The sequence below is a fragment of the Archocentrus centrarchus genome, chromosome 5 (assembly GCF_007364275.1).
Source record: "Archocentrus centrarchus isolate MPI-CPG fArcCen1 chromosome 5, fArcCen1, whole genome shotgun sequence".
In the NCBI taxonomy this organism is placed as follows: domain Eukaryota; kingdom Metazoa; phylum Chordata; class Actinopteri; order Cichliformes; family Cichlidae; genus Archocentrus; species Archocentrus centrarchus.
In genome coordinates, this window is record NC_044350.1 from 24319902 (window position 1) to 24345491 (window position 25590).

A 25590-nucleotide genomic window follows, 5' to 3' on the forward strand; every position below is an offset into this window, starting at 1 on the left:
TGTTATCACAGCACATTTGGAGCTGCAATTAAAAGTTTTGAAATTGGCGTGTCATTTCTTTCTGTTGATACTGGCACAATCCCAAGCTAATTTTCTGTCAAAAGAACAATAATGAAAAAGAATTCAGGTGAATGAAAAGTCATATCTTACTCCATATTTTTATCCTTAGACTCTACTAGAGTAGGTTTGCATGATTCACAGTTCAAAATAATCGATGCAGCTCGAGTTCAGTTCATCTACTGTCTTCCTTTAAGGCCTGCTCCCTCTAAGTCAGGTTTCTTCTAATTGGCTGTCCATAGAAAACAGAAGGTTTCAAATGCAGGTGGGGGACATGTAGCCAGCCAGAGTTACATTCCTGAGAAGATCATCTTTATTAAGGATATGACCGTCATCTCTCTTTGAAATCATACAGATTCAAAAGAGGAAAAAACATGGCTAAAACTGAGTGTTTAGAGTAGATCAAAGCCTGAGCTTTTGGCTGACATGAACATTATTTATATATCCACTGATTGCATCATTTGAACTTATGGTCATGTTTTAAAAACTGTAATAGGTCCGCTTTAAAGTTTATGTAACACCAGCCACTGTGGGCACAAACAACATTTACACAATAAGATAAATGAAATGCAGTGCTCCCGAAGCATGTGTAGAAAAGAGTCATGAAGTCAATGGCCTGATTTGATTGGGATTTAAAAGCATACATTTTTTTGGTTTGTTTGTTTTGGCTAATATATTTTAAGAACTGCGTCTGTCTTTTTTCTTTCAGGGTGCTGACGGTCAACCTGGAGCCAAGGGAGAGCAAGGAGAATCCGGACAGAAGGGAGATGCTGGTGCCCCTGGACCCCAAGGACCATCTGGAGCCCCTGGACCTGCAGTAAGTCTCAATATATATATATATATATATATATATATGTATTTTTTTCACTTGATTCCCTTTCATTATTTTCTATCATAGTCTAAACCCAAAATAATGAGGGCTTGCACAAAAACACTGGATGTTTGCAGCCCAGTTTTTGTTATTAATCAAAAACATTATATCACAGTAAGACAGGCACTGACTGACAGTTTTTCCTACAAGAAGAGAAGTTGTTACATATGCGCAAATCAGCAGAAAAGTGTTTTGTTTTTTTCTCTCTCTCTTTGTTGAACATTCGTGGTGGAGTACATAAAATCAAAGTTAAAGCAAGCCTTTGTGCTACTCAAGCCAGAATAAAAAAACTAGCTGACAGAAACAACCTGCTCAAATGTCAGACAGTAACACAAAATATGATCATTTCAGGGTCCCACAGGTGTTTCTGGACCTAAAGGTGCTCGTGGTGCTCAGGGACCTCCTGTAAGTGGCATTTTTAAAATACTTTCAGCTATATTAAAGAGTCTCACTTTTGGCTCGATATTAAATTACTTTACTCTTGTCGTATAATAACATATGCAAGAAGCCTTATTTTTAGATTTTATTTCTATGTCTAAATATATCTCTCTCTGCCAGGGTGCCACAGGTTTCCCTGGAGCTGCCGGCCGAGTTGGACCCCCTGGCCCCAATGTAAGTCCATTTTCCTTATAACCTATGACCTGCCTCCATCCATCTGACTTCATGTGCAGCTTTTAAAATACACCAGTGGTGATGTTACCAAAAACTAAACATATGAGAATATTGTCAATATTGCTCACAAGTGGGTGACAAATTAAGGCAAAAACAAAGTGTTTTCTGTAAGTTGTCGGGTTGTGTGCTTCAGTGCACCTCCAAGTTGCTAGAACTCTATTGGGGGATTGGAAAATATTCCCTATTTAGGAGTTTAATGATGGATCTAATTGTTCCAGAAACTCCCATTGATATATAAATGAGTTTTCAGTCTGTGAAAGCTATATTTTCATATTCATCAAACCATTTATTGACCCCTTATGGGGTCCATATCATCCTCGAAGAGAAATTTTTAAACTGGTTTGCTGTATTCCTCTAAGGGACCCAAACCATGTCTCCAAATGCATTCTACATTATTTATTTATTTATAATTACATCTACCCCAGGTATAGCAAAGAAGAACAGCTGTTTTTCATTTGTGTTTTATAAGCCAGATAAATTAATGAAAAATTAGTGAAACAGATACAAGAATGTGTTTCTTAATGTGTTTCTTAATGCCAACTGACTTCTCTGTGTGATGGGAAACCTTGTAATTTGCACCTAAAAAGTGCTTGCTTTTGTTGTTCCACCACCTACACACTTCCACCACCGTGTGTCTGCAGGTGTTTGCTTATATTTTTATTTTCTATAGACATGCTGCAATGAAATGAAACATATTGTCAGAAGCCAGACTAACCCTGTAACACTGCTAACATACAGTCTGTTAAATACACTGTGAGTTATTTGAAATTGTATAGAGGACTGGAGATCACCACGGTATTGTTAAAATAACAAAAAGACATGACCATATGTTTCAGTAATGATGTATAAATATGTGTCATCCTCCTCCCACTTCTCAGGGTAATCCTGGACCTGCTGGTCCAGCTGGCCCTCCTGGTAAAGATGGACCCAAGGGTGTGAGGGGAGATGGTGGACCTCCAGGCAGACAGGGTGATGCTGGGCTCCGCGGTCCTGCTGGAGCTTCTGGAGAGAAGGGAGACCCTGGAGAGGATGGTCCTCCTGTGAGTTTCTCGTGTTTCAATCATACTCCCTCATAAAATACTCAAGACACTGGCTTGTTCATCATCTGAAGCTCCTTTTATGTAATGCTGGAAACCTCTTCAGTTTCATTAACACCCACATGCACCATATTTAGACAGTCTTAAGAGCTACTTTGGGGACTAGAAAATCATCAGATGTGTTTGCTTTCTACGTGTGTCGGCATTTGTGTAGCACTGTCAGCCCAAAGAGCCAATTTTATCAGTAATGGAAACACTCTCCATTACTGCACAGAGCTGTCAGTGTCCATCACTAGCTGTAATAGCAGACCAAGACATCTGACAGCACAGGGCAGCACAGGCCAGTGACAGACTGATGACAGGATCCCAGGCTTTTACTTTGCCTACTCCCAGAGTTGCGTGCACACGACTGTTAAAAACATGTGACACTCCTGTCAAGATAATGACATACTATATTATAGATGATAGCCTACTCAAATATCAAGATAGCTGCTGTGCGAGACTCCAGTCTACCTATAGATTACATATTTTCAGTCTTGACCCACGTATCAGTACATCAAACTCTTTGTCAGCTGAACTGTGTGTTCAGATGTCACTTGCAGTGAGTTGTTTATAGTGGACATGGTTTCAGGGAGAGGCCATGTGGAAGAATGAGCTGTGGCGGTGAGGATGATGTGGATCAGAGACGTGATGGAGAGACTGACGCTGAAAAGTGCAGCTGCAGCTGGGACTAAAAATCCCATAGGTAGCAAATGACAGAAGGGATAAATCATAGGACACAATTACATCTTTCAGCATTGCATTGTATTGAATTGTATTGAGCATTTGTCAGCAAACAATACAAAAAAGTCATCACAGTGCAAAACCTACAAGAAATAGTCTCCTGCATAACTTGTCAGCTTGCCAGTTTTAATCTTTGTTGTATGTCTGTATGTATTAAACAAACTGAACACTCACTGGCTACTTTCTTGGGTATACCCTGCTAGTACCGGGTTGGAACCCTTTTTTGTCTTCAAAATTGCCTTATTTGTTTGTGGCATAGATTCAACAAGGTGCTGAAAACATTCCTCTGGGATTTCGGCTCATATTGACATGATAGCATCACACTGTTGCTGCAGCTTTGTCAGCGGCACATCCGTTATGCAAAATTCAATTCAGTTCAATTCAATTTTATTTATTTAGCGCCAAATCACAGCAAACAGTCACCTCAGGGCACTTTATATTGTAAGGTAAAAACCCTACAAAAATGATCTATTCCCATTCCTCCACATTCCAAAGGTGCTCCATTGGATTAAGATATGGTGACTGTGGAGGCCATTTGAGTACAGTAAACTTATTCTGGTTCAAGAAACCAGTCTGAGATCTTTTGAGCTTTGTGATATGGTGCATTATCCTGCTGGAAGCAGCCAACAGAATTGAGATCACCAAAGGATGGACATAGTCAGCAGCAATACTCAGGTAGGCTGTGCCAGTTAAACAGCTGGTACTAGTATCTGGAGCTTGAAAAAAGGGCGACTGGACTTCTTTCTGTTTCTTGAAGACCTCTCATCCGAAAGGCTTCTTCAGTTCTTTTGGTACTAAGGTACTCAAAGTGTGCCAAGAAAATATCCCTCACACATTACACCACCACCACCAGTTTGAACCATCGATACACAACATGGATTCATGCTGTCATCTTGTTTACACCTCATTCTGATTCTTCCATTCAAATCTCACAGCCAAAACTCATCAGACCAAGGAATATTTTTCCATTCTTCTATTGTCCATGTGAACTGTAGCCTCAGTTTTCTATTCTTAGCTGACAGGAGTGGCATCTGGTGTGGTCTTCTGCTGCTGTAGCCCATCTTTTTCAACATGTTTGTTCAGAGGTGCTCTTCTGCATATCTTGGTTCTAGCAAATAGTTATTTTAGTCACTGTTGCCTTCCTATCAGCTCAAAGCAGCCTGACCATTCTCCTCTGACCTCTGACATCTACAAAGCATTTTCACCAGAGAACTGCTGCTCACTGGATATTTTCTCTTTTTCTGACCATTCTTTGGAGATTTTTGTGTGGAAAAATCCTTGTAGATCAGCACTTCCTGAAATACTCAGATCAGCCTGTCTGGCCCCAAGAACCATAGCACTTATAAAGTCACTCAAATCACCATCCTTATCCATTCTTCTCCATTCTTGGTTTGAACTTCACCATGTCTACATGCCTAAATCCATTGAATTGCAGCCACTTGATTGGCTGATTGCATCAACAAGCTGTATAATAGGTGTACCTATAAAGTGGTTGGTGAGTGTTTATGCTTCATGTTCATTTTTGAGCTTTAAAAGTACAGGTTTGAGTGTTTTATTAGCTGCTTTCTAATATTAATCTAAGCTAAAAGCCGCTCATTGTAACTTCAGATTAAGAGGATAAAGCTTAGAGTGCGATCAGTCCTCTCATTTAACTGTCAGTCATGTATTTTCAAAATGATCAAACAATTATTTTAAGACAGTCACCGTTTTGTGTAACATATTGTTATAGTGGTGACTAACATGCTATTTATTTTGTTTAGTTTGTTATTTTATATTTATGTATTCACTCATTTTGCTGTTTGTACACTTTTTAGTTTGGGTGACACTTTTTTATGCTGTATATCAATCAGTTTATAGTTGTCATATGTAAAGACTGCTTTAACTATAAGTTCAACGTATAAACTGTAAAATGTCTTTAATTATTCTGTTACTCTTCTTGTGTGTTGATACTGATTATCAAAATTGTTTGTAATGAGCTGTTAAATGAATCCATACCTACCCAAAATAATAATAATAATAATAGTAAGTAAAAAAAAAAAAAACAATATCAACACTGTTCTACCACTTATTCCCTCTCAGGGCCCCCTTGGTCCTTCAGGTCCTCAGGGATTGGCTGGTCAGCGTGGTATTGTTGGTCTCCCTGGACAGCGTGGTGAGCGAGGTTTCCCAGGTCTGCCTGGACCTTCGGTAAGTAACATAATATTTACCCACTCAAGTAATAAACATTCAAATTTTCATTATTGATTAATTTGTCAATTATTTTGTTCTGTTAAATTACATATTATACTGTATGTCAGAAAAAAAAGATATAACTCTCCTAATTTCCAAGATCCCGAGGCCACAAATTTAAATTGTTTGTTTTCTAAAAATGTTATTCAATTCACAGTAATAGAGCTGTAATAAAATTGTGTCAATTAATTTATAAGTCAGTTGACATAAAAAATAAGTACATTTAATAAAATAATTACATTTAATAAGTAATTTTCTATGCTTCAGATAAATTAGAGAACTAAAGATGTTTTCTTGCCCAGTGATTTTATTTATTTATTTATTAGTTTAGTTTTTTGTGTATTCATCTGTACTTTAAACATCTTTGTGTTTAGGAGTGAGTCAAACGGCAGAGTATTGTGATGAGCCTTTTTTAAATTCTGACTGAATGCTCAGACAAAGAAACTTGCACTCACTTTTTTTTTTTGACATTTTGACATCAACTGATTAATCAAAATCCAAATTAGTTGCAGACTCAGCTATATAATAGATTAAAATCATAAAAGAACCTCCAACCCAGTGAAGCTGGAACTTGGACATTTGGGCTGTTTTTTTTATTAAAATCAGTCTATAGTTACCCAAAATGATTTGCATTCTGTTTTTATGCATTGCGTCACATTGATGCCTGCAACAAATTTCAGAATCATTGTATTCCACTTAACATTTCACACAGAAACAGGGTGGTAACATGAATATTCATGAAAATTCCTTAAGAGCACAGCGCCTTCCGGTTTTGTGAGTACAAGTGAATGTGGAAAACCTTCAGACAGTCTCTACTGTCATTCTGCTGTCCTAATTGGGTCACAGTCAAATCAAATCTCACATGAGCGAGGGCTTCTCTCCATGTGATTCTATCTGATGTACAGGATGACATGTGACAAGAAGCCTCCCCTTCTTGCGTCTCACACTATTAGATACGTGACATGAGCTTGTCCCCTACTTACTACATCTCAGTGGGCATGTCCTCAGCATCAATTATTCATCTGTACGCATGAAAGGGATGCCAAGAAAACCGTAGTGATGCTGAAGTCACCCAGGAATGTTCCAAGCAGAGAATATGATTTTAGTAACAGAAGTGCAGTTGAACTGTGGATTCAGTGTCTGTCGTGTTCTATTGTTTTCTTCTAGCTTATTTATAGACTGATTTTATAATTTTGATATATACTGTAAGGATATGCACGTGTGTATTATGTACCAAAAATGTACCCTTTAATTTCAGTTCTGCATAATGAGTTCAAAGTCTGACCATCTTGACAGGTTTCAGGAGGTTTAGGAGGAATTGTATAAGCTCATTTAACCCTCCCTAAACATTCACAGAGAATATTATTATATCTGCAAGACCTAGATTGTTTCTTTTTTTTTTTTTTTTTTTTTTTTAAATTGCAGCAAAAGTTAAGCTCATCAAAGTATGCATCAAATATTTTCTTTTCTGTGGGGAAATAATCAGACTAAATAAATAATTATAACAATAATAATTGAATGAACTCAGTTAAAACTCTTCTGTCTTTTCATGCCTCATCAGGGTGAGCCTGGAAAACAAGGAGCTCCTGGTGGCCCAGGAGACCGTGGACCTCCTGGACCTGTTGGACCACCTGGACTAACTGGACCTGCTGGAGAGCTTGGCAGAGAGGTCAGAGAATAACTAACACACACAGCATGTCTGGATTCAGATTGATAGCTGCCACATTACATGAGGGATCTGAGCTGTTTTTAATTCTATGTTAAAAAAGGCAGGTGAAGACCATTACTATGCACCACTGTTTGCTTCATGTTTACATTTGCATTGTGTTTATGCAATAATAATATTGTGTCTCACTGGAGCAAGGTTAATTATGCAGCTGATCTGTATTCAGTAGGAGGACATCCTGTTTGGTGGAAACTATTAACATTTGATTGGGTTCTGTCATCTGACAGGGCAACCCTGGATCTGATGGACCTCCTGGTAGAGATGGTGCCCCTGGAATTAAGGTGAGAAGCAAAACTGGGTCTTAGTCAATTCTTAATACCCTTAATGATGCTTTGGAAATGTTAAAAGCATTGGTGTATTAGTGGCATAAGACAGCAAAACAACAGCATCATCTCTTAATTCAAGCAAAGCAAATCTGCTATTTAGACATTTTCAAGCTTGATGGGATGATTTTTATGAATTTACTAAAACATCCTGTAATATATGATCAAATGCATCAATGTTTAATAAGTATAATCATGTTCACTTTTTTTTTCTTACACTGTTGCCAGAAATAATCAATTGTAGTGCACAGTTTTAATGCATTAAAAATATGTACATTTAAGTTTTTTTTTTTACTATCTGATTCTAGCATCTTATATCTTATATGTCATTCATTGACTGTTGTACTATCCCACTCCAGGGTGATCGTGGTAACACTGGTCCTACAGGTGCTCCTGGTGCTCCAGGCGCTCCTGGAGCTCCCGGACCAGTTGGTCCCACCGGCAAACAGGGAGACAGAGGAGAGCCTGTGAGTACAAACTCCAAGACAAGCTTAATGAAATAGGATGTTTCCAGAAAGGCTGCAGCTGAAGAGCAAAGTTTGTTTGGCCTTATGAGATTTATATAAGGTGGATTTTTCTCTGCTGGAAATTAACATATTGTCTGATAGCAAGTGCTGAGGAGTATGTCTCAAGTGTTTTATCCCTGACTGACCTGTGGTCTAAGAGAAAATTAATGTCTCTGCTTACTTTTCTCATTTACATAACATTTATTCAGTGATTTTAAAAACTGTAGACTATTTTAACACAGTCTGCTTCCTAAATGCAGGCATATATTGACCGTATGAGATGCCAGAATAGAAGGTTGTCCTTTTATATTAAGTAGTACTAATTACCTATAAGCGGGCAGGTTTGGTTTACAAGCATATTGCTAAACAAGGAGGTACACAGATGGTACACAATGACTTGTACATGCTTGAGTGAAGACAGAATGCTAATCTGTTTTGTTTTTTTTAATGAAAAATACCACAATTACTAATGACATTTCTACCACGTTTAACACACTACTAAAGGTTACAATAACTGTTATTTGAAAAGTACTGCTCCAGTAATTTTCACACATAGTGTTCTTACTGACAATCATCCCTTTTGTTTCTTTTGTTTTTCAGGGCGCACAGGGACCTTCGGGATCTCCGGGACCTGCTGGAGCCAGAGGAATGCCTGTATGTATCTTTCAGAAGAGTAACAAAGCTGCATGCAAAGTCTTGAATAATTTCTGGCCTGAATAAACAACAGAGAAAGGGTTTAGCCATTGCAAGACTGGAATTAAATCTTGAAATTCACACACAATTTGCTACACTTTGTTCTCAGGGACCCCAAGGACCACGTGGTGACAAGGGTGAGGCAGGAGAGGCTGGTGAGAGAGGACAGAAGGGACACAGAGGCTTCACTGGTCTGCAGGGTCTCTCCGGACCTCCGGTAAGCATCCACGCTGGCTGTTAACATACCTTATCTGCATCCTGAACTTTGTCTTATACCAGGTCAGTTATTTAAACTGATTCATGCCTTTGTTGTAGTGTAGATTTTTTGTCAGATATTTACTATATTTCTTCCACGTTAGGGTCAACCTGGAGACCAGGGTGCTACTGGACCTGCTGGACCTGCTGGACAACGTGTGAGTACAAAATACTCAACTGTAATAAAAACTGGAAATCAATTTGAAAAAATCATTAGCTTCGTGTTCATACCTTAACATCTCAACCTGTATATGTAGGGACCACCTGGACCTGTTGGCCCTGCTGGAAAGGATGGCACAAACGGTCTGCCTGGACCCATTGGACCCCCTGGACCCCGTGGTCGCAGTGGAGATACCGGTCCTGCTGTAAGTACCTTTATTTGACCATTAAATTGATCTTCCTTTTTAAAACATAAAAAAAGCACAAAAAAAATGCTAAATATACGAGAATGCCAAAGGTTTTAAAAAAACCCTAAGAACTGAAATTGCAAGAGTTTGACTGTGCAAGATTGTCACAAGATGATAACATCATGAGTGCCAGATTATGTAGAGTTATATCGTTGTTAGTTTTCTCCTGCTCAAATAATTTCATATGACATTACTTGCTGATTTACATTACAAAGTTAGGTTAGATCATCCTTCCTTTCTGTCTCAGTTGGAAGAGAAAAAACACTATATGTATATTTTTACTTCAAATCAAAACTACTATATAATTTAAGGACACGTTTCTTCTTTTTTTAATTAAGAATCCAGAAGTGCACTGATTGCAAGACAAAAAAAATATATATAACCTTTCCATCTTTGTTCTTTTCTCTCAGGGTCCTCCTGGAAACCCTGGACCCCCTGGTCCTCCTGGTCCCCCTGGCCCTGGCATTGATATGTCTGCTTTCGCTGGTCTGGGTCAGACTGAGAAGGGCCCTGATCCTCTCAGGTACATGAGAGCCGACCAGGCTTCTGGAAATCTCCGACAGCATGATGCTGAGGTCGATGCCACACTCAAATCTCTCAACAACCAGATTGAGAACATCCGCAGCCCCGAGGGATCCAAGAAAAACCCTGCTCGCACCTGCAGAGACCTGAAGCTGTGCCACCCTGACTGGAAGAGCGGTGAGTGACACCGAGGGGAATTGGTTAAATTGGGGTGAGATGAGAAAGCAGACGGGAATTTTTTTTGTCAGGTCAATATGGTAAAGTCAAGGTTTGTGTTAAATAAAGTTTGTATAGTCTGGAAGTGTTTAGACTGAGCTGATTTACAGCCAGTTTTATTTAAATATTAGAAAAACACAAATTGCTAAACCATTATAAAAAAAATTTCCAATTATCAAATTTTAAAGCTGCCAAAGAGCAAGCATGATGTAAGGGAAATGTCTCATCCATTTCTATTTTCCCATCTTTTTCCATCCATAGGAGAGTACTGGATTGATCCCAATCAAGGCAGCACCATAGATGCAATCAAAGTCTTCTGCAACATGGAGACAGGAGAGTCCTGCGTCCACCCGAAGCCTTCCAGCATCCCTCGCAAGAACTGGTGGACCAGCAAGAGCACAGACCGCAAACATGTCTGGTTCGGAGAGGCAATGAATGGAGGATTCCACGTAAGATGCTCCACCTTTTTTAGTTCTCTATGCCTGTGAAATGTGCTCCATCTATTAATGGAAAAGTGGATTCACTGCCGACAAAAATACAGCATGCTTTACTCTTCATGCTTGGAAACTAAACCACAAAGACACTGCAGACAGAACTTTTAACTGACTTTCCTTTTCTTGAATGTCATGCCATGCAGTTTTACTATGGTGAAGACACCCTGGGACCCAACACTGCTGCCATTCAGATGACGTTCCTGAGGCTCCTGTCCACTGAGGCTTCTCAGAACCTCACCTACCACTGTAAGAACAGTGTGGCCTACATGGACGCCTCGACAGGCAACCTGAAGAAGGCTGTGCTGCTGCAGGGCTCCAATGATGTGGAGATCAGAGCCGAGGGCAACAGCCGCTTCACTTACACCGTGTTGGAAGATGGCTGCACGGTAAGATTGTCAACATGGCTGACATTCATTATACCCACACTGTTAGTGATTAATAAGATGCTAGAGAGGGATGTTAAAAGTGGCTCCAAGAACAGTAAAGCTCTTACAAATTTGCCTTCTCTCACTGTCTTGCTCTCTTGTGTCCACTCACCAAACCGATTTCATTCTCTCCAGTTTTAGAGGAGTCATAGGCCATTTACCAGCTGCTGTTCATTTTCCCTCTCTACAGAGACACACGGGAAGGTGGGGCAAGACAGTGATTGAATACAGATCACAGAAGACCTCTCGCCTGCCCATCGTGGACATTGCCCCCATGGATATCGGTGGAATAGACCAGGAGTTTGGAGTCGATGTCGGGCCAGTCTGCTTCTTGTAAAGAATGAGGGATCAAATTGTAGAGAAAGAAGTGGAAATTTGAAAAAGAAAATAACATGAAAGAGGAGTACACTTCAGATAAAGAAGGCGAGAAAGAGAAAAAAAGAAAAATCAAGACAGTTTTTTTTAAATGGGACTTTTTTTCTTAGTAGAACGTGCTTTTCCAAGATGAACTCCATAGGATATCTGCACTGAATGGCACCAGCACCTGTCATTTGTGATTCATCCAGCATTGCCTACACTCAGCTCGCCCCTCCCTACCCCCCCAACCATGGACACCCTGTTTTCCCTTAAAGTGCCACCCCCCCACACACACCTCACCCCCAATAAATCTATTGCATATTCACGAACAAGAAGAAGGAAGTATGAGGAGAGTACAGGAGCATACTTAGGAATGGGAGAGAGAACAATGTGTTGGTGTTATTTATTTATTGTTTAGGTTGGGATCCCAGGTGTGATAGGACTGAGTTTGTTGCTAAGTAATGAAAAGTCGCTTACACACAAATAATTTCCACCAACTCCCTCTCTTACTTCCTCCTTTTTTTCTAACCCATCCCATCACTCCTGTACCATATCCACTAAAGAACACAAAAATTAAGCTGCAAAGAAAGTGCAGGTGTTCCTATTTCTACTGCCACAGTGTGTCAAAATTACTGTGTATTATAATAAAGTCAATGGTGCTATTGTTGTAAAACAGTTTGTATTTTTTATCAGCCAGATACTCACATTTAGTGACTTGTATATATGTATATATATGTATATGTGTGTATACATATATATACAGTTTCTCAGAGAGAGCATTTCACCCTGGATTTTGGATTTTCGGGTGATGAATGTCCCTGCTTCACCCCGCTCTTGCTTCAAACATACGTACACAAACAAATATGCCCCCTCATGAATTTTTACAATCAAGTCATGTTCAGTTTCAACCAAATTTGTTTTCTTTTTGTTTTCTTAACATTTGTTTTGGTATGTTAAAGCTACCTCACGCTAAAAAAAAAAACCTTGCCAGTGAAACCTAAGGCCTTTTCTACCCCAAATCTTTGTTCATAAACACCATATTTTAGACAAATGTTAATATGACCAATATGTTGGAGAAATTTGGTCCTAAAAACCCAGCCTGCCCCCTCCCCTATATGCTGTGTCCTTGATCCCTCTCTACTTCCTCCCTTCAGTCCCCTCCCACAGCACGCGCCCTCTGCTTTGGCATACGCACGCACAGTAAACAGATTTAAAGTGTGTTTGACTTTGTTACTCCAGTTCTACAGCCAGCGCAGAGGGTCCATTTGTGTGAGGTTGTGTATATTTTTTTTATTATTAATAATAATATTATTATTAATAATAATAGCATTATTATATTATTATGATCATGACTTGTTTTTGTTACGTTTTAATTAATGTAAATTGGAAATAAAAGACAAAACCAAGTAACAGGCTGAAGTTGCTTTTTATTTATACTCCGTTTTGTTCTCCCCCTTGTTGAAATATCTCATCCTTAAAAAAAAAAAAAAAAAAAAAAAGTCACACCAAATCATCTCTGCTTTGTTTCTATTTTATGCTTTTGTGTCAATATCTAGATGTATTTCCAGGGGGAGAAACAGCTCAGATTTCAAGAAAAGGCAGGGATGGAAACGATGTCTATTAACTTTGCGTTGACTGATGATGATTAAAAAAAAATCATAACCTGTACTTACGTGTAATGGTTTTCCATTCATTTTCCTCACTTTTAATGCATGGTAAAGTAGAAATGGGAAACACTGCCAACCATGATCAGCTTCTACTGTGGCTTGTCTTTCTGTACTTCTAATTGCTTTTTTTTTTTTTTTCAACCTTCAGTAGCAATAAAACCTAGAAGCATTTCTATGAAAAAATTAGAGCAATGTTTCTTTTATTTGTATATAAATTTTCTGTTTTTCCCCCCCGAAATCGCTTTTCATAGCTCATTTATTATTTAATGTAATGCTTTCCCTTGTTTGAATATTTTTCGGTGAACAAACAGACAAGAAAACTAATCACTGGGATGGAAATACATCATCACTAGATGTATGATTTATGACAAACAACTAACATTCAAGAAATTTTCAGAGCATATCAGGTTACACATACTACAGTTTATTCACAAACAGTTTTGCTTTTAAAGTCACATAACAAGTATCCAACTTTTTATTCTCATCTTCTTCTAGCCTGTGGTTTACCAATACAACCAGTTTCACACCAAGATCATAACAATATCAGTATCAGTCTACACAAAGTTTAACTGACTCTAGTTCTGGCAGCATGGGAACAACGCAGACTTGAACCAATCCCTCTCTCTCTTTGTAGAGTTTAAAGCACACAAACCACACTTATTAATACAGTACAGTAAAAGCTGACCTATGCTAGCTTCTGTCTCAGCTCTTCCCACTTTACCAACCCGCTTTTTAGATAAAATTTGTAATATTGTATATAACGACGACATAGATGCTTGTACACTTTAATCAATTACATAATGAAGACACATGAAAAACAAAGCCATGCTAGTACCTTTGTGACACTGTATGGCCCCTCAGCACAGTGCTCTGAGATAAGTCCTAACATCAACATACTAACATCCTCACAATGACAGTGCTAACATGCTGATGTTTAGCAGGTATTAGTTTACCACGACCCACTTAGTTTTAGCCAAGGAATGTCACGACAGGTATTTGGTCCACAGGGTATTATATAAAAAAAAATGTTTAATTGATCTGAAGAAGAACTTGACTTTGTTATGCTTAGAGCAGCACTGCTCACATTGATAGAAACATGTTAATCTAGTGGCTCCCAATTTTTTCATTTGTGACCCATTAAAAAAGCAGTTGCTGCTGACTTGGTTGCATTGCCCTTGTTTCCAAAACCAAAAGTGTTTTTTTTTTTCTTCTTTTTTTGTGTGTTTGAATACAATGAGAGTCACAGATAAAATAGCCAGTAAATAACAGTCAGAAAAAAAATTATAAATAACAATAATTCTATAAATGTTTGGCTTATTCTTCCCCATTAATCCACTGTGGAGACATGTTAAAGATGTCAAAAATGGGGCCTTTTATGTCTCTGTGAAAAATGACAAATCCAGATTTATTTAATGACATTGTACACCCTCCCCTCACAGAATGCTAACAGATTACTACAGTAAATGTGAATTCAATTAAATCATGTGAAACTGGGTGAAATATGATTGTTAATCCTGGCAGGGTTTGTTCCGTACATGTGCAAAAAGCTCTGCTGGATATTTAGTGCACCTGCAGTGCACCTGCAGGAATAGCATTAGTTGTAATATTACAAGTGATCATGTTCTAACCAGGACACTTATTCCATTTATTATCAAAGTGTTTGGCTTATTTTTACACTCCATTTAAAAAAATCAATTATGAAAAGCTTATGTGAAAAAAATTGAGTTCCAAAAAATCAGGACCCAAGGTTTTCCACCAGCTTCTCTCTGCATAAATAGAAATATTAAGAATCTTTTTCTAAATTTAGTTGAATTCTCTCTGTACCTATCAATGCTTGTTATGTATACTAAAGTATTTCAGTATTATGGAGCAGGCCGGAGACAGAATAGTTCACCTCCAACTCTAACTCCAACTCTCGCTTCCATAGAGAAAATTGAGATCAGCAGCTTTCCACTGGCACAGAAACATTGGCTCTGTGCCCATATATTGAAAAGGGATTAAATAGTATCTGTGCAAGATCAGTAATATCAAAGTAAAAATTGCCGTAACAATACACAAAAATGACTCATGTGCACACATACACACACAAATTAGACAAGCATTTAGAAGAGGACACACATTAGAGTTTGCACACTCTCCTTGACCTGATAAATACACTCCGGCTGATTAGCGCCTTTCAGTTGTTCATTAGGGGTCAGTTGGTCAACGACTCCTAATTAGAGCTTAATGAACACAGTATGAAGCGTGGTGGGAGAACAAAAGAGGGTCTGCAAGTAAGACAGAAGGTTGTGTTCCTGAAAGAATGACTTAGATTTTACAGTTTTACTTTGCAATTTTAGTTTTTTGGATTTTCTCTCAGTATAGATGGTGAGATGACTAAACAAGTACAGTACCAGTCAAAGGTTTGGACACACTTAATGTAACGAATGGTTAAGTGTGTCCAAACTTTTGACTGGTACTGTATTTATTTTTCATTGAATGACAAAAAATATGCTAGGAAAGCAAAGATAAATAAATACATCAGGAGATGTGCATCTTCCATAGTTGGTTTTCAGTATAAGCTACACAGAATTTCAAAGTCAAGCTTGATAGAAATGGCATTTGATTATTTAATTTGCATTTCAGCTGAGTTTAGAAACCAGTTTGTTTAGAAGCCAGTGCTTAGAGTATCTGTCTCAGTAGGGGTCTTGCGTGGACTGGGTAAACTCTTCAGGTACTCCAAATGTCTGCGAGCCTCAGCTTGGTTCTGCCTCACATAGTACACTACATATACAATGACCATAAAGAACCACACAAACATGGTCACCAGCATGGCTACATCTGTGGTCTTCCTCTGCAGGCTGCAGAAATTCACCCCAGAGTCCAACAGTTTAACCAGTGGTTGGCCTGCATGCTCACCCAGTGACCCTGGGTCCTCCCACCTGCTCCCCTCACCCACCCCACGCACAGAGCTCTCACATATTATCCCATTCACTGTCTCAGGCTCAAGGTTCAGAGTCTCCATCAGCTCCTGGAGGGTGCAGTCACAGTGCCAGGGATTGTGGTAAAGGCGTGTCTTTGCACGAGTAGAACCAAACTCGTCCTTGCTGGCCTGCCTCAACTGGTTATGTGAGAGGTCCAGCAGGCGCAGCTCGGAGCCCAAATGTCGCAGGGCCCCTGAGGCAAGTGAGTCGATCCGGTTGTGAGACAGGTATAGGTCCCGCAGGTGGACCAGGTTACTGAAGGCACTCTCTGGGATGTTTCGTATGTAATTGCGTTCCAGGTGGAGGGAGACAGTTTCTGGTGGGATCCCCTCCGGGATCTCCCGCAGACCAGCATCTGAACACAACACTGTGGCAGTGTCCCAGGCACAGTGGCAGCTGTCTGGGCACTGTGGGAACACTTGGCCCCATAGAGCCAAGAACAAGAGTGACATAAGCAGCCATGAGTGAAGATCCAGTCCTTTACCTCTTCCTCCACTGATGCTGCTGGTACATCTCTCCTCACACCAGCCTGTGCACATCGCCTCACCATAGCCTCCTGACACACACCAGGTCCCAGTTAGCTGCACACTGTTGCACCAGGAGAATCTGACACATTGAGAAAAAAGAGGTCAGTTTAGAAATGAAGACTCTCTGTCTCTCTTTTTACTTAATCTGCACATGCAATCAAAACAAATGCTCACAAGGGGAGATTATGATGTTTGGGAGGAGGGGCAGAAAAAAGGTCAGTGGATGAAGAGATAGACAATGAATGAGCTTAAGCACGGCTTATTCAGCGAAAGCCCTCCTGTATGGAAAGCCACAGTAATACAAATGGACAAAAACACGTAAGAGGATGCTTTCTGTGCTAGAAAAGCACCCCTGCCATGCAGACTGAACAGATATGTTTGTTAATAACTCTGAAATGATACTGGAATTTCAGAGGAAGCATCCGCAGGTTTTATTGCAGCGATTCCCTCACAAATCATAGCCCAAGCAGTAACGATGGTTTAACTGATCTAATGGGGTTGAAATCCTCTCTTGTGTTTCTGCATTACAAGGATGTAAATCATTATATAAGATTATCTTAAATCCTCCCATGCTTTTCCTCTTATGCCCCTCCAGCAACACAAATTTAAGATGAGAAGAAAAGCATGACATTACACCCATCAATACATGTTCATCTCATTTATCCCTGTATTTATTTCCCCATGATGCCATAACCCTTTAATCATATTCCAAGAGTGAGGTGGAGAGAATGTGTATTGTAGGGATGGAGGTTGGAAAGGGGTTGGATCAATAGCCCAAGCATTGCCTGCTGCACTATTAACTGCACGAACATTAATCCTGCCTGAGTCCCACAGTGTCAATAAATGACAGGCCTGAAAAAAAAAAAAATAACCCAGCAGCAGTCTGGGTGTTAGCATCTGCTCACTTTTCCCACAGTTTAGAGGCAAAAGTTTAAAAAAAGCAACCTGGCTAGACTCTGCATCACATGAGCAAAACCAACTGAAAGTACATTACATGCCTTATGCGTGATGGCTTTTGTAGATTTAGTAGACTCGCAACTGCTTTTCTCTCTTTTAAAAAAAAAAATCTCTGTGGGTCTGTAAATGGTGTCAGGGCAGTCTGTTCTTGTTTTATTAAAACAAGTATGGCCATATGATGTTCTTGTTCCCAGACAGAAATCACAAAACACTCCTTGAATTTGATTAAAAGACTATCCTCTTAAAATGTCAAGCACCCTCTGCTTTCTGCCCGTTTTCATAATAGAATAAAAACTGCCATGTGTCTCCACACACTTGACAGCCCGGCTGAGGGTTTCGACCCCAGACTAAAGCGGCCTAGATTTGGCTGATATGTCTGAAGGTGACTGGGTGACAGCACTGTGGTGTCCATCAGTTTGCCCTCTGTGCCTTATAAACTGAGCAGAGGATTTAGCTCAACACTCATAACTGCCCATTATTAACATACTGAATGCAGATGCATGCAAATCCCCAATTAGCAAAAATAATCATCTGCTGCATTAATAAGAATGGGAATGAGAAAGGCAGTGGTGGAGAGACTCCCAAAGCAAATACAACTGTGGTTACAGCTGGTGATTGCATTTTCCAATTAGTATTTATTTAGTCCCCCCTCCCCCCAAATACCTCTTCCTAATTTTAAAACGCATTAAATCCGAAGTAACAGTGACATTCTCTAATTTAGAAGTTCGTATCCTGTTTTGATTTTTCTTTTCTTTTCTTTTTGTTTGCTTGTTTATAAAATGAACGTGCACCAAAATTATATTGAATCATTCTGATTAGATTTCATGCAGACTAAATAGATGATATTAATCTGCGTGAAACAGGTCAACTAGTCTACCCGAGGCAAAGGGCGTCCAGAAAACAGCGCTTTTCGTTCGATGACAGATAGCGCATGTGGATTTTTGTATCCTTTTTCAACTTTTGAACAATAAAAATAAAGTTTATATTAAAAAAAAATAAGTGCAGTTGCTTTCCTCTGCTTGCATTAGGCTGAAGTTAATGCAATTTTTTAAAAAAGAGAGCGAGAGAGAGAGAGAAATCCACGACTGTAGACTACACAAAGGACATCGCTACTAATGAACAGATTCGGACATTAGGGTTAGTTTTTTTACAAATTAACGCAAACTGTGAGCTAAAACAGCTTACCTGTGAAAATCGAGTGAAGTTTGGATCCACGCGGCGGGTGAGGGTGTGTTTTATTTAGACTCCGTTCGTAGTTTTTCTTCCCCACTACAGGATAGCCATTAACATCATCTTCCTCAGTGTTGACAAACTTCCCAGAAAACCAAAAAGAAAGAGAAAAGAGAGAGAGAGAGAGAATCACCTCAGAGTCCGCGGCGTTTTGTCCCCTGCGGAAGGCTCCATCACTGACTGTCTCACTAGTGGAGGGTAGTTATAGCGATAAAGATGTGGGGCAAACTCTCTCCCTGCCTCCCTCCCTCCTTCCTTCTGTATCTCCGTGTGCGTGCGTGCGTGCGCGCGCGCGCGCGCGTACGTGTGTGAGAGCGAGAGAGACAAACAAAAACGGGAGGTGTGCCCTCCTCCACTTTTTCTTTCCCTAACTAGAGCTGGCATCAATCTCAGCTTTCTGAGAAGACGCTGGTTAACTTAATTAGCCTATAGGTATAATTAGATTCTTACAACCATTTTTCCAGCAGAATTTGATTGAAACCCAGCCGCGCGCACAGTTACAGATTCATTTTTTTCATGGAAGCAAAACAGCTTTATTTATTTATTTTTTTTATAAAGCATGTAAAATAATAAATCTATCACCCGCAAAGTTGTGCAGGCTATTTGCAAAAACTGTCAGACTGTTGAGAGAAAAAAAAAAAATCGTACTTGCAGCTGTCACAGTTAGATAAACAGGAGTCCTGACTGATAGAGCTGAAAGAAAACAACATTAAAGGGAAGATGCGCCTCCTCTAATCACTCCTGGTTTGTCCACGCTTAGTAGTGGAGGTCAAGTAGAAAGAGACTTCATTTGTCACAGTGTGCAGGGATAGACAGTATATCAAGCTGAAAACGGAGATTGAGTCCGGACACGCAGACAAACATATGCATGGACCTACAAAGGAGCAGCAGAACATATGGCAGCCTTGACATTTTAAATTTCCATATAAATTATTTGGAAACACCATCAGATTGTGAATATAAAACTGTGTGTGTGTGTGTGTGTGTGGGGGGGGGGGGGGGGGGGGGGGGTGTATGCAGAGATCAAGCGAGTGCACTCTTAGAATGAGTGACCTGCTCTGTCTCTGATTTTCTACTGTAACCAGCAAGAATATCTGCCCATGTGCAGCAGAGCCCTCAGGGGGAGAAAGGACGGGTCTGACAGCCATGATGGCACCTCACATCCCTCCTCTGCCTCTACAGCCTGTCCTGCTCCGAACAGCCTGCTAACTCTGTGACATTTCCACTCCTGACAAATACAGAATGCTTCAAGTATAATGCTTTTTTTTTAGTGCCACATTCCAGCTGAATACTTGTGAATATTGTGCCCTTGATGGGTGATTGTTTCCATGTTCGCCAGACATGATGTGGCAGACATCCTCAGTTTTGTGGTTTTTCCAGATAGAAAACAAGGGACAAAGCGGGTGCATAATGAGAAATCACATGGTGGCAGAGAGAAAAATCTCCTACTTTAAAAAAAAAAAAAAGTCTTGCACATTGTCTATTTTTTGCTCCCTGAACTGGGAGTGAATAGCATGCTGATGGGTGCGAAGTTCAATTTGCAAGAGGAAAAATAAAAGCTGAACCACAAAGGGAGATGGCTATGGAGTGTCTATTTGCACAATGCCAGATGAAGATGTTTTATAGGACGCACATGCCTATGAGCAGTTTGCTGATGACAATACTGACAATTTGAACTCTAAGGGAAACCATGACTGCAGTGAAGCGAAGCCGTTTTGGCATCATCGGTTTGCTCTGGCTGTTGTCCTCAGAGAGGAAAACTGAATGAACCTTACACAAATTTGTAAACACAAAGAGGCAGTGGAAAAGACCTGCCAGCCCGAAGCATCAACCTACTCCTCCAATGCAGAGTCCATTCCAGGTTATTTTTTTATCCATTACCTGTGTTATGAAAAGAACCCACAAAACCTATGTCCTGGTGGTTATACCTAATAGAGAGGGGGAGAGAGAGAGAGAGAAAAAAAAAGCAGTGGAGCATTTCTTGTAACTAGCCTGTCATTCTCTTGGGATTAAATCCACTAACAACAGGTCAGGCTGGGGGCAGGTGTTCTGCTGAGGCTCTCAGTAGCCATTTTTCCACAGTGTGGCCAAGTGGGACTTGCCAGTGCTGGAGTCGCCTAAAAATGCTTACGGTCGAGTACTAACACAAAGATGTGGTTTGCTGCCGTGCTGTTGAAAACTACAACACAGATGGAAAATCATCCCTGCTGACAAAACAAAGTATTAAAAAAAATGTTGCTTTGTAGGTGTTTTGGGTGACAGGAAGACTTAGTGCTGGTTTGCTCTGCAGAAGGAAACCCAGCACATAGGCTAAAATGAAACAAGAAAGGTAAAAAGAAAAAAGAAATGCAAGACAGGGTTTTTGGGGACACAAAATTTAAAAAATATAGTCACAGAGTACCCTGTGATTTCCTGTGCACAGCAATCAGGCAAGTGCACTTGGCCATGAATAAGCCTGAAACTGTGCATGTAAGGGTAAGGTGGAGACTGGGAGCCCAAATCAATGCATATTAGGCTACACATCAGTTCTTTCCTCCTTTCAATTTGATGCTTCTCTCAGAGTCTCCAATTCCGCCACCACGATGAATACACCTTTGCTGTGTCCTGCTTCTTTGAGTGAAGCAAGCTGTTAAAAGGGGTTATCTTCTACATCTCCCAAAACAATACAGCCTTACAATACCATGTGACTATAAAAGGCTGTGACAAATGTGTATGGATTGAATTGAGACCTTGGCTCGGGACGAGCACAATGGAGAGCACAGTAATAACACTAAAATGCATGTCTGCGGGCTTCTGAGACAAAGGTAGTGTGCAAAAGAAGAAGCACGAGGAAGAGCACATTTCCAAAGCTGATACATATTGTTAGTGCACTCTCAAACAGTAATTCAGCAGTTGAAACTTGAGAGTCGATACAGATCAGATGATACATTATGAGCTTTATTGTTATGAGCATGTACTCTGTGTAAGCTTGTTGACTTGACATTGGACAGGGAACAAGTTTCAAAAAGGAGAAACAAATGAAACCCAAAGCATGTTAAGAAAGAAAGGATTTAAGAAATAGTAGTCTGCACCACTGAATGTAATGAATGTCAAATAAAGGGAAAGAAATGAGGCAGAATAACATTTACTGCTGTAACATGTCAGTTCTTTTTCTTTCACCGCAGTGGCATTTGCACAGTGACACCAGCACTGATGGAAATAAAATGCACAGCAATGAAATCAGAGCGGTACGTTATGTAGACGAAGAGCAGTAGGTCAGCCTCATTGAGAATGCAATAAGGAAGGAGTAACAGGTAGCACCAAGGGGTAGGAAATCTCGTGTGATAATGAGAAAATTCAAGCCACATCCACCGACTTTATTACAGGGAAATTGACTGAATGACTCGTCCCAGTCCTAGTAACCCTGTCACAAGGCTGGCTGCCACGACGAGCACCTCTTTGTGGCGTTTGGAAATTTAATTTATCCAAATTAATCAGGCGTTATTATTGATGCTTTGATCCTGGAGCCAAGGGAAGTGGCCTCTGTATCTCTTTGTAGTGCTACAGTTAATGTCAGCATGCTGGAAATGAAAGGTGCAACCACAGTCCAGGTGTCTATATAAATCAAGGCCTGAAAGGTAAGGCCGTGGTATTCTCAGGCTTTGAAGATGTTGGTGTTGGTCGGTCAGATGGCAGCATATTATGGGTGAGAGTGACAGCCATGATACGTAAGCAGACTTAGGAAAACAGCAGGTTTATTGCTCGATTTAGGCCAATACTGAACTATTTACAGAAGACCAAAATGTGTCAAAATAGTCTTTTATTTCAAAAGAAGACCAAAACAGATACACATTTATAAGAACAGGTAGAGAGAAGGAGGATATCATGAGTCAACATGATGATCCAGAACAAGTCGGTTTGTATAATGGTTTATACAAGCTGAATAATAAGCAAAAAAAAAAAAAAAAAAAGGTTAATCCTCTCTAAAAACTGGACCAGAGAACAAAATGTGCTGTCTGCTGTCCTTTCTATGAAGTCAGCTGCTTCCGTTTGCAGGGTACTGGGCGGCGACCTGCAGGGTCCTGCGGGCCATCTCCAGGGCTCCTTCCTGGGTCTTGTTCCCGCCAATAAAGCCTCCGGCATGGACAAAGATGCAGCCCTTTATCCCACTGAGCTCTGACAGTGCTTCATCCCGAACACCGCGCCACTCTTCTGGCAGTGACAACCTGGGACAGGAGCACAGAAGGGCAGGTTGGTTTACAGATGGACACTATATGGTCTGCTGATCACTTCCTGTTGTGTTCTGCAAAACAAACTGTACTGTACATTGTGGAAAAACAGCACCAATTCTGGAGTCACGGGAAAAAAACAAAACAACAAACACACTGAGTGCTTGATTTTCTAAGTCACTTTTCAAACAAAAATAAAATACACTTACAGGCTTAAACATCTCAGATGTGAAGATTTACTCAGTTTCTGTGCCTTATTGAAGTAAAAGGCTTCTATGGCACACTAGCTTGACAAAACAAGCCATATGAATGTTACCTTGGGCTTTAAAGAATTCTTATCTATGAACTGGCTAAGAACATAAACACAAAAATATTCAATAATACTTGTCAGAATATGAACCAGTTTCAGCACCAAAAAAAAAAAAAAAGCTAAAAAAGATCCATTTATAATGTGAATTAGTTCGTTGTATTATTTGGATTACCCTCATCTTTTCAGCTTTCATGCCTGCAGGGACATGAGGTAACTGCAGCCACACTTGCACATAGCACCACTACAATCAGCATCAGCAAATAGACCAATAAAAAAAAAAAAAAAACAATCAGTTTTATTCTCCTCCAGCAATGTAGAAAATCACACCTCAGCGCAGCAAGTGGAGAGACCTCAGGTAGCAGAGTGGAGTCAAAAGGCAATCTCAAAAAGTGGGGAAAAGATTGGCTCTGCGATAGTTTACAAGCCGACCTCGAAAAAGCGTCTCCGGATGGAGCATGCAGAGAAAATTCATAAAAATGTAGAACAGCTCATTTACCACCTACTGCATGTAGCATACATCTCTGTACGGCCTCGCCAATCACACCTTACCAGTTATCTTGTGTGTGCATTTATGTCATTCTTGCCTTGATGGGGTTATTATCTCCATTATCTCAGACCCCTGTTCTCCTCAAAGGATTGTTATATTTAGCAATGTTTCATTCTGATTTAGTCCTGATTAAGCACTTCATTGTTCACCTCTCACCTGCCAACTGCTTCTAGAATAGACTTTAAATGCCTTTAAAAATGCCTAAATTCCCTAAAAGCTTCAGATTTAATCAAAAATGTCATACAAACCTTTCGCTCCTCTTTCTCTTTGTCACATACTTGATGAATTATGGAACACTACAGTCAAACCTGTCAGAAATAAAGTGACATGGCTGTCAAACAGTGCATCAGCTTGAAGTGCGTAAAATGTTTTCTCTTACTCTCAGATATTTTGTTTTTCTTTGAATATTAACTGCCACTTTTCTGTAACATCTGTAATATTCAGAGTGAAAAGACAGTCTACCATTAGCAACTGTGTATAAATAAACCATAATTTCGAGAATGATTTGAATGTACACTCCATTATCTCAAATCTTTTATCCCTAATAGGACTGCCATAAGACTACCTGCGGAGGAAAGCATGGCGAACCTATAATCCCTATTAAAGAATCAACCAATCGATAGCTGCACAGTGTGGCTGGAAAATGAGCTCCAAGGAAAGGTCAATGGGGCTGGTAATGAGGGAAGGAGTAGGAGGGGTGGCTGTTGTTGTCACAATAGGCCAGGAAGCTTTCGTTTGCAAGATGACTGGTTTCAAAATAAGACCACAATTAACAAATTAGCATCTCATAAGAGAAGACGCACCCTAAGACCTCAGCTGGGACAGATAGTTCCAATTAATGTTTCATTAAAAAATGTTTCTTTAGAGTAGAAGACATCCTCAAGACTTCATTACTGCATGTTTTTAGTGGCATTATCCAAAGCTTGAACCTTCTGGTCAGCGCTCCTCTCAGAGAACACAAAGTTCTGTAGATGCGGAAGTGCTACATTTTTCTCCACCTTTACTCATAAATAACATACACTGTTACTGAACACAGATCTTGCACATTACACACATTTTTCCCTTCCACATGGTAATCACAAGAGGACCAAGTGAAAGAAAAACATGCATTTTTTCCCGCTTTTGACGAAAAATTAGATGGAATTACTTCCATTTCAACACTTGCTCAAAACACTTCTCAATTTTCACTTCTACCAAGGCGAATTTTTGTCCTCATATAATCCATATTATCATTTAATACCGGAAAAAAAACCATTACTTTAACTCACAAATAATATATGATTACAACTGACTATTGTTCAAGAGAAAAATGTCACACTTCCCTTTTTTTTTTTTTTTTGCAGACAATCTGAAGATATCACCAGGACACAGGTGACTGTGGAGGACATCAGTCATTATTTTCTGGGCATTGATTGGCTAAATTATCGACCAAAATAACAATCAGATGGAGAAGAAAGGAAGGAGACATCAACTAACACCCATCAATTGCAGCCCCATTATCAGCAGGTAAATGTGGCAGCTGCCAGTGTGTATTTCCTGAAATAGAGGTATACGTTTCTTGCTCAGCTCATTCTGCTGTCAACCTACAGTATCATCCTATACAGCACA

General features: G+C 39.9%; 3 protein-coding genes across 5 annotated transcripts in view; 1 reads left to right on the forward strand and 2 right to left on the reverse strand.

Moving 5' to 3' along the window:
* The window catches only part of col2a1b (collagen, type II, alpha 1b), a 45537-nt gene extending 32558 nt beyond the window's left edge, over positions 1–12979 (forward strand). For all 3 annotated transcript variants that reach the window (XM_030728530.1, XM_030728531.1, XM_030728532.1), the window contains 16 exons: positions 767–874; positions 1280–1333; positions 1487–1540; positions 2479–2640; positions 5500–5607; positions 7211–7318; positions 7603–7656; positions 8058–8165; positions 8805–8858; positions 9007–9114; positions 9257–9310; positions 9410–9517; positions 9970–10258; positions 10559–10746; positions 10935–11177; positions 11407–12979. In XM_030728530.1, coding sequence (XP_030584390.1) covers positions 767–874; positions 1280–1333; positions 1487–1540; positions 2479–2640; positions 5500–5607; positions 7211–7318; positions 7603–7656; positions 8058–8165; positions 8805–8858; positions 9007–9114; positions 9257–9310; positions 9410–9517; positions 9970–10258; positions 10559–10746; positions 10935–11177; positions 11407–11553 — 1947 coding nt within the window. In that variant the 3' untranslated portion in view covers positions 11554–12979. The remainder of the gene's footprint in view (positions 1–766; positions 875–1279; positions 1334–1486; positions 1541–2478; positions 2641–5499; positions 5608–7210; positions 7319–7602; positions 7657–8057; positions 8166–8804; positions 8859–9006; positions 9115–9256; positions 9311–9409; positions 9518–9969; positions 10259–10558; positions 10747–10934; positions 11178–11406) is intronic.
* A 186-nt stretch (positions 12980–13165) lies between these two features.
* On the reverse strand, positions 13166–19109 carry LOC115779754 (leucine-rich repeat-containing protein 3-like). The gene is made up of 2 exons (XM_030728534.1): positions 18873–19109; positions 13166–16809 (listed from the first exon to the last, which is right to left on the reverse strand). The coding sequence occupies exon 2, from the start codon at positions 16740–16742 to the stop codon at positions 15888–15890; it is 855 nt and encodes a 284-aa protein (XP_030584394.1). The 5' UTR covers positions 16743–16809; positions 18873–19109; the 3' UTR covers positions 13166–15887.
* A 3590-nt stretch (positions 19110–22699) lies between these two features.
* Positions 22700–25590, reverse strand: part of myg1 (myg1 exonuclease) — a 28387-nt gene continuing 25496 nt past the window's right edge. Inside the window, exon 7 of the mRNA XM_030729611.1 lies at positions 22700–23122. Within this exon, the coding sequence (XP_030585471.1) occupies positions 22933–23122 (190 nt within the window). The 3' untranslated portion in view covers positions 22700–22932. The remainder of the gene's footprint in view (positions 23123–25590) is intronic.